This window comes from Corvus brachyrhynchos, unplaced genomic scaffold (genome assembly GCF_000691975.1).
Source record: "Corvus brachyrhynchos isolate BGI_N302 unplaced genomic scaffold, ASM69197v1 scaffold90, whole genome shotgun sequence".
Taxonomy (NCBI): Eukaryota; Metazoa; Chordata; class Aves; order Passeriformes; family Corvidae; genus Corvus; species Corvus brachyrhynchos.
The window spans coordinates 6,975,969-6,985,521 of record NW_008236932.1 but is presented as its reverse complement, the minus strand read 5'-3'; the positions used below and the strand labels follow the sequence as shown (position 1 = coordinate 6,985,521).

Here is a 9,553-nt window from a genome sequence, read left to right as displayed (position 1 = left end):
CACCCTTCAAACAGACATTTAAAAAGATGGGTTTAGGTGTGCAGGCAGTGTGGGTGTCTGGCTCTGCCTTCCCTCACGTGGGCATATGCAAGAATCATGCTTAGCAAAGTCAACATTTTTTACATCATTTTATATATAATGTGAGAAGGAATGAGCCCTGTGTTCACTCTTCTTTCTTTTTGTGAATCTTCTCCTCTCTTCCTTGCTGACATTTTAAGTACAAACAGTCTAGCCATGGCAAAATCATGCACGCATTTTGTTCTGACCTACAGTACGTACTTGCTCTCTATTTAATCTGTTTGTAAGACCAGTCAGATCACAACAGTATAGTTTGGCTGGTTGGATCACAGTCTTACTTCTCTATTTGTTTTTGTTCTTGTAAAGTTTTACAACTCATCAGGGGATTTATCACTTTATTTATCCAGCTAAAATAATAAATGCTGAGTACATCTTACGGACCACCTTGCCTGAATCCAATGAGACAAGGTATGTTCAGCTTTGCAAACTTTACTTTCTCTCAGAGAGACAGAGCAGTTTCAAACTCTGGTGTTGTATTAGTGTCTCAGTCATCACTTTCAGGTCATGAAACTCATGGTATAGGAATGTATGCAGACAAATAAGAGGGAGGTAATGGTAAAATACCATGAGATTATATAAAAGGCTGGATGTGCAACTTTTGTCAGGGATTGATGTTAAGATCAGTCAAGCCCGATGGAGTAAAGCTTGAAAATCTACCTCTAATGAAAGCAAAATCAGATTAAATGCAACATATAGGTCAGAGGCTTAAAAATACTGTATTGCAATAAGGCTGTACAGAAGTGTCTGGGCCCCTGGAAAGTAGTAGGCAGAGCAAGAATACCAGCCTGGAGCAGTAATGCTGTACCAGCATTAATATCTGTTTCAGTTACACTGGAAACAACCATTTACTACTTTTCTTTACCTTTTTTTTCACATTGCAGACCATGCCATCCAAAGGAGCAGATGCAGCCCTTAAATCTGTCACATGTTCCTCGATTGTGACAATTACATTTGAGTTTGCAATCTGACCCATAAAACCCAGGTTTGCATTCTGCAAGTACAGATGTTGCAGTTAGTGCAAAGGTACTATAAAATATGTTCCATTATTTTTCAATCTCATTACTGAAAAAATTATTTTAGATGACTGTAAAAAATACCATCTATTATTCTCCTCTTTTGGTTTCCTTCTGTATTTCCTGTGTGCAGAACATTAAGGACCCCCTCCATTCTTTTTTTTTTTTTTAACTATACCTTTATCACATTCCAGTCCCATCCATCCTGTAGCACAAGAACAACCATATGGATCTGGTAGACAGAACATATAGTTTCTGCAGCCATAATTTTCTTTACAGGTCTCTTCACATGTTTTGCCAAATGTGTTGGCTCCACAAGCTGTTGAAGGGAGAGAGGGAAAGAATAACCCAATAGCATTGTCTGCAAAAGAGCTAGTGCTTCTAATGATACAGCCTTAGACAAGAGAAAACATGAATTTAAAGTAAAAATAACACTTTGATCATTCAAATACTAGATATATTAACAACCATAGCAACTTAAGCCACAGCTGTTCTGATAGTCAAGTACAGGCAGCAGAAACAAAAAATTTTCTCACTGTGCAGATCTGTCAGCCAAGCACCCTTGCTTTAGATCTGTGGGGACAGAGATTCAGCAATAAATTCTCTTTATAAGCCTTTTTAATATAAAATGGACAAGCAGCGCCATGAAAACCAAATATTCTTCTTAGCAGTGAATGCATGCGAAACTGCTGATGACAAGGTTTCTGCTTTTATGATAAGATCAGTGCTATGCTAGAGTGGTTTGGGTGTCAACTATTCCAACAGCTTAGCTCTAGTATTTTCGCTACAATTAAATAAAGTAAAAGGATACATATTTAGCAATGAACCCAAAAGTTGCTTGGAGAAGTCAAAGCAATGTGATGCCAGCTCTAACTTTTCCAGAATCCAAGCTAATTGCCACAGATGCAGAATTGCACAAACAGACATACACTGTTGATGTCCCTACAGGGACAAAGCACCCTGTGAGCACATTAGCAGCTTCTTCAGAAGCAGCCAGGGAACCTGTGGCAATTTCCTAGGGCCAATGTATCCTTAAGATGTTCTGTACCACCACGCATTTAAGTTAGTCAGCAGCACTGAGTGTACTCATTTCAAGGGAATCATAGGACAGCACAGATTGAAAGTGACCTCAAAAGATCATCTGGTCCAGCTTTTTGTGAGAAAAGAAGCCTAGAAGATATTAGGTGGCATACTGTCCAAGTGCATATTGATCAAGAAGTGTTGGAAACATTTATCTTCCCTACCAACATAGTCTCTACTAGGAGAAGAAAGAAAGAGAGAAATTAAATCACAACTGCAAGAACAGCCAGAACAGAATTCAGGGTTCATCTCACCCAACTCTGTTCTGTCTCTACCACCAGCTGTAAATGCTGTAGCTTTCAAGAGTAAAACCGGGCTACTCCATATGATGCTTCCCTCAATAATATGCCAATTTCTGTTACTGAGAACAAATTAATAAGGAATCACTGAAAATATTATTTACTTACCTTTCTCACATGTTTTTCCCATAAAACCTGGAGGACAGATGCATTCTCCAGTATCTTCATGACAAATGCCATTGTTCATGCAGGAAGGGCAGTGGAAGCTACAGGAAGGGCCCCATTTCTCAGCTTCACATCCTTTTATGGAAAAATATAATGACATATTTGTTGTCTTCTTATTCAGTAACCCATCCAGTTGTAATATTCTTTTTAGGGCAAACAATAAAACACATAAAAGTACAATCTATATGGACCCCCATACTCCAGCCAACCGGACAACTGTAGTTAGTAAGGTAGCAGTAGCTTCAAAATCCATTCATTCACAAATTCTGGAAGCATCTTGTGGATATTCATGAGTGAAATGTGTGTTACCGTCATAAATATTTTCTCTACAGTGTGAGATATTTGAACAGCTATCTATTTTTTCACATGAATTTTATATTTCTACCCAAGTTAACAGAATATAATTTTTTTTGTATCTGATGGACACAGCAGCATGAGCAGCAAAGTTTGTAGAATACTTAATGGAAAATATCCTAACTCATTCTTTCATCCAGTAGGAAGTGAACCTTAAGAGCTAACTAAAGCTAAGGTAGTTTGTGAAGTTATAATAATGTATGCTAAAGAGGATGAACCTTAGGATGAATGAGGTTTGGATAGAACCCACCACAGGGAACAGGGAGACCCAGTGAAGAATTACCTTCTTCATTCATTCTTGGTGTTTGAAAAGCTGAGATACTGAGAAAAGAGCTAGCTGTCCTGGCAATAGCTAGGATGAGTTGAACTTAAATCTGATGGGTTTTTTTCTCTCTCAGCTGTTGACATCAATATCAGTTCATACCAAAGACTCTTGGGTAAAACTTTCTTCTGACATAATCTGATGGCAGCATATGTCAAGAAAGATTCTGGTTTCATTTCAGATTCATTTTGACTTTTAACATTTAATCATCACCACACACTAATGGAACTTACGTCTAACAATAAGCCTTGTGTAAGCAGAAGTAAAAAGGTTTCCTCCTATATATCTGGCAGAGTAAACCCCTGCATCCTGTGGTTGAACTTGAGGATAGGAAACTTCCAGTTCTCCTGGCACTTCATGCCTGGGCACAGAGTGGATGAAGGAACCTGAGGAAGGAGCACACAGATACCACAGACAGACGTCATTCACCCTCTAAATAAAGAAATTCGTTTGCATTGGTTACTGAATAAGTACAGGTGGGGCAAGCTAAACAGCAGAATCAATGTATTAATTATGAATTTTCTGACAACTCTTTAGCTATACTGGTTTTTCATAATTGGAGAGGTGCAAGTAGAGGAAAGATAGATCTTGAGGACATTTAGTAGATAAACAGAACAAACAACTTCACATTCAGCTTTGCTAAGAGCCTAGTGGTTAAAGGTGTTCATTTTGTTTCTTGGTCTTTTCTGAAATGAGGGATAATAATCCATAAGGATTCTAGGGTGACTGGAGTTGAAGAGCAAATGCCAGCCAGGTCCAATTTAATCTGTCTAGCACAAAGATTTACTTAGGAGACCAAAGCAGGAAGAACTCAGCATAGCTTTATCTTTTCTTCCCAGACTTAACATATTTCTCTCTCTTCTAGGTTTTTTCACCAAAAAGCCTGTTAATTTTATTCTAGCTTTGCTGTACTTGGTCATACATGTTTGCTAAATAAGGCAAAAGTATTTTGTCTTCTTCCAGCCCTCTGGATCACCAAGTAACAACATCTGAACATTGGTAGCTGTCAAAGAGAAGCTGCATCCATTGAACTCCAGGACCCCTTGGAGTATTTCCACTCCAATCTGTTAGAGGAAGGCTACTGCAGTCGGTCAATGCCAGGTTCAGCCAGCTCTCACTAAAATACTGCGCACATGCTCATCCACACTGTACAAACAAAGTCATCTGCCAACAAACCCACACAGCACAACTGTGACTTTATGAGTACTGCATGTCTGTATGGGACTCATTAAAATAGCTTGAGTTCGAAGGAACCTGAAAGATCATCTACTTTTGAACCCCCTGCCATGGGCAGGGACACCTTGCACTAGATCATGTTCCTCAGGGCCCCATCCCAACCTGGCCTTCAACACTTCCAGAGATGGAGCAACAAACACTTCTATGGGCAGCCTGTTCCAGTGACCTAGTACAGTCAGATACAAGAATTTCTTTCTTGTATCTGATCTAAACCAATCCTTTTTCAGATTAAAGCCATTCCCCATTGTCTTGTCACTGTCAAAAGTCCCTCTCTAGGTTTCCTTCAGCTCCCATCAGGAACTGGAAGGCTGCAGTAGAGGTCTCCCTGTGGACTTCTCTTCTCCAGGCTGCAAATCCCAACTTGCTCACACTAACAACCCAGACACCCTGATCCTGTTCTGACTTGCAAACTAGAATGGCTGAATGACCATTACCAATGGTACTCTTGTGAATCAAATTGTCCTTACCTTCTACATTCCCTTACAGTTACACTGAAAATGCAACAACTTTTTTCACTTTTTAAAGATTATTTAGAAGGTAAACAGCATCAGGCAGGACGTCTGCTGTCTATGACCATACATACTACCAATTTGACTATAGCCAAATTTCAGACAGCCTAGAAATGTAAAACTTTGCTGAGGATCATAACCGAAACAGCAGAAAGACTGGGTCACTTCAGTCCATGACAGCACATGACAAACATTCTCCAAGAAAACAGGGCCAAATTAAAAGAACAAATAATGAAAGGGAATTTTTTTGAAACTGTGGGGCATTTTCTTCGTATCTTTTGAGTTACAAGCTGCATAACAAACTTGACAGCAAAGCTTTAAGAAAACCTTGTGCTTACAGTCTGCTAAGCAAGGCTCAATTCTTATGGCTTTTTTTCCAAGATGTTAGGCCAATGTCTTAAAGCAACCCTGTTTAGCAGAACCATTTCATTGTCTAGACAGCCATTGTGAGGTTCTGTAAGGGGAAGTAGTACTTGAAACAACTGAAGTGAAAGACTGCAGCAGCTAAATATAGCAGAAGAAGCATTTTCTCTTCTTTTCCAGATACTGTATCAGGACTTCTCAGAAATGTTGTTTCATCAGCTGAAAGACTTGACCTACTGTCCAGAGTCAATCTGAGATTTTTTTCTGAATTCCCAGATGGAACCCCAGCTAAGGGAGTACCATGACGTAAGCAGTCCTGCTCCAACATCTCATCTGGTTCTTTTCTGAGAAACTGCTGACAGGAGATCACAAAATTTTCCTAGGAACCCTGAAATGACAAGTGATGGCAAACTCGTCTGCTGTGCCCTGACATAGCTGAATCTCTGAAGAGCAAAGAAACAGGTATTTGTGTAAGTCTACTTTGCCTATTGCCTCTTTGAAAGACCCCTTTTATCTATTTTATTCTTCCAGCCAGTTGAAGTGCTCCAGGTAATCAGTAACTGTGGTTGAGACTGACTTGCTGTATGAATTGTTTTGCAGTGTGTTGACAGTTCCTTACCTCATTCTGCTCTATTTACTCTCTGTTTCCTGGTGGCTCACTGTAAGATGGGCTATCAAAGATGGAGCAGTACATTACGTGTGCTTCCCACAACCATAATTTCTTGTGGTTTAATGTGGCAATCTGTTTATCCGTTGCTTTTCTGATCCCATATTGTTCCCTCCCCCACTTTCCCTTGCCCCTAGCCCTGGCCATTCCCTCGGGTTCTCCCTATTGGTTCCTGTACCCCAACCCCTGAGAAAATCCCCCGCGCCAGGATCACGAGGTCTCTCTGCCTCTGGGAGTTGCCGGGACAAGATGTGACTATTAAAGGTCCTCTGAAACCCTCTTGGAGGGACCCTTCTTGCCTCCTTTGCCGTTACTGGGTTGTAGAGCTGATAGCTGGCCAGAGCAAAAGTGCAGGGCCATCCGAAAAGGACTACAGGAGGACAGAATGGCTGCCCTGCCCTAAGCAGCCCCGCTGAGCTCTCTGGGAAAGCTGCAGCTTGCTAAACTAAACCTAGCAGCTACAACAGTTTAACATTCTGACTACAAAGGCATTGTGAGTTTTAGTGACCTTTATTTTTGTATGTTTCTACAGGAGGTAGATAGCAACCTGCACATATTTCCAAGTGTCAAGCAGGAGCAACACACATCTGAACAGTGATTATATGGGATTTAAGTGCCATGCTAGATAGAAGGGTTGGTGTTATACAATTTACAACCTGACTAATTCTTGTAGTTGAATGAAATAAGGATTAGATTTTGTTTACATTTTTTTCTTTCCAATAGCAGAGTACTAGTGATGAATTTCTTAGCTTGGAGGGCATCACAGAAGGTAAGTGGCCTCAAAAAGCCTTTTGGAGAATGAAAGGCATGACTTGAAAAGCTGTAGAAATTCAGTGAAAGATATTCTAGCTGGCCCTTCACAGTGCCGCAGAAAGAAAAACAAACAAATAAATAAACAACCTAAAACCAACCAGGCAACTACATGAGGAGATGTAGACGGAAATCAAAAAGGAAAATAAAAAACAAAGCAAAGATATAAACAGAGGATTGGGAATTTTGGTGGAAGAGAAACAGGTCAGATCAACATATTGGTTATGGCAATTCACCCCTTTAGGAAACATGAAATATATGAGGAATGATGAGTGCTACAGCTGCACAGCATGGGTATCAGCAGCAGTAACTTTAAAACAGTTACTTGGCACTCAGTTAAAACAATGATAGCAGGAAGAGACAAGACAAAAACCATTGATTACCATTCTTGTAGATCACTGCATCTTCCTCTTTTGATGCCATTCTGATGAAGGAAATGTTCACATGCTCTCCCTTATTTGCTGTAACAGTTAGTGCCACTGGGTGGAACGAAGCTGAAAACAGAAGTATGTGATAAATAGCAGTTACAGTCTCTATCTGGTCTCTGGTCCTGACAGCTGAGAATGGTTTACATCATGACCCTCACTCAGATTTTGACACCTCAATTTCTTTAGAGCGTAAAATTGTTCTTTACCACCAGCAGCCTCAACCTATGTTTTGGGAAAGACAGAGGACTTGCCTATACCCTGAAACAACAGACTGCCACTAGAACCTGAGGCCTGAAAAAAATAATTGGCTTGTGGTTGAGTAACTGGAAACAGTTTCTAACTAGGAGCTCCAACTGGCTGTGAAATACTTTCCCAAGTTTCTTTATCCCTTGAGACATTTTTAAAGCAGACTGGATAAAGTACTCGAACTTTTATTGCAGGGAACAAGCTATCACTGGCAAACAAATACCTAGATGATTCAGTTCTTTTCTACTTAAGCTTCATGATGCAGAACCATTAAGATAGTTCAGGAGATCACAATCCTGCAGGGCTGGCAGGAGGTGAGGTAGGATAGAGTAGGTCGGTGTTTGTGTTAGTTCACATTATTCTGGAAATACAGAGAATGTTGTATTGCACTAAGAACCAAAGGGGAGAAAAAATCATATTCACAGGCGATGGTACTTTTACCAAAATATTCTCACCTGGAAATATGGCTTAATGAAATAAAAATTCTGTGTGAGGGACAGGTGTAGATCAGTCAGTTTTCCAGCAGGGAAATTGAAATTAATTTTCCTGCTTAAACAGAAAGGTATACTTATACATTTGTTTGTAGATCTTGATTTAAACAACAAAGAAAGCAGTAGATAGAAGGATTTTCCCAACATTTCTACCTTTTTCTTATCAGTACTAGTGGAAAAATGTCATCAGAAGATAACTGGGGAAGGGACAGAAAAAACCTCAAGAAATAGTTCTTTCTAAAATGAGTTTTCAATATTTGGTGAAATAAGGAGGGGCATCAATAAAACTTTCACACTAGACTTCCAGAGGGCAGACTTTGGCCTATTAAGGAGACTTACTCGGAGAGTTCCTTGGGAAGCAGCCCTTTAAAACAAAGAAGTCCAGGAAGGGTGGGCATGCTTCAAAACAGAGATCTTGAGGGCACAGGAACAGACTGTCCCTGTGTGCCAAAAGATGAGTCGACAAGGCAAATATCCAGACTGGATGGGCAAGGAGCTTATGAAGGAACTAAGGAATAAAAAGAGGATGTATCATCTTTGGAAGGAGGGTCAGGTACCTCAGGAAATATTTAAGGGGGTTGTTAGGGAATGTAGGAAAAGAATTAGAGAGGCCAAAGTTCAGTTAGAACTTAATTTGGCAACTTCTGTGAACGATAATCAAAAATGTTTTTACAAATATATTAATGGAAAAAGCAAGGGTTAGAACAACCTCGGTTCTCTGCTGGATGAGGGAGGGAATTTAGTGACCACAGATGGGGAGAAGGTAGAGGTGTTTAACACCTTCTTTGCCTCAGTCTTTATTGGAAAGACAGTTTGTCCTCAGGACAACTGTCCTCCTGGGCTGGTAGATGGTGTCAGGGAGTAGGATGGTCCCCCTGTTATCCAGGAGGAAGCAGTCAGAGAACTGCTGAGCCACTCATCTATGGGATGAGATGGAATCCATTCCAGGGTGATGAGGGAGCTGGCAGATGAGCTTGCAAAGCCACTCTCCATTGTTTACCAACAGTCCTGGCTCACTGGTGAGGTTCCAGATGACTGGAAGCTGGCCAACAGGATTCCCATTCACAAGAAGGGTAGGAAGGAGGATCCTGGAAATTATAGGCCAGTCAGTCTCACCTTGGTACCCGGCAAGGTAATGGAGCAGTTTACTTTGAGTGCCATCACACAGCACCTACAGGATGGCCAGGGGATCAGACCCAGCCAGCACAGGTTTAGGAGGGGTATGTTGTGTTTGACCAACCTGATCTTCCTTTCATGACCAAGTGACCTGCCTGGTGGATGCAGGAAGGGCTGTGGATGTTGTCTATTTGGACTTCAGCAAAGCCTTTGACACTGTCTCCCACAGTAAGCTCCTGAAAAAGCTGACAGCCCACGGCTTGGACAGGGGCACTCTTTTCTGGGTTGAGAACTGGCTGGATGGCCAGGCCCAGAGAGTGGTGGTGAATGGTGCTGCATCCAGTTGGTGGCCAGTCACCAGTGGTGTCCCTCAGGG

The 9,553-nt window shown here is 41.0% G+C and overlaps 1 protein-coding gene across 1 annotated transcript in view; it reads right to left on the bottom strand.

The window, feature by feature from the left end:
• TEK (TEK receptor tyrosine kinase) overlaps nt 1–9,553 on the bottom strand; it is a 50,499-nt gene that overhangs the window by 18,702 nt on the left and 22,244 nt on the right. The window contains 5 exon segments of the mRNA XM_017728365.1: nt 854–1,069; nt 1,270–1,410; nt 2,579–2,710; nt 3,545–3,697; nt 7,280–7,390. Of these exon segments, the coding sequence (XP_017583854.1) occupies nt 854–1,069; nt 1,270–1,410; nt 2,579–2,710; nt 3,545–3,697; nt 7,280–7,390 (753 nt within the window).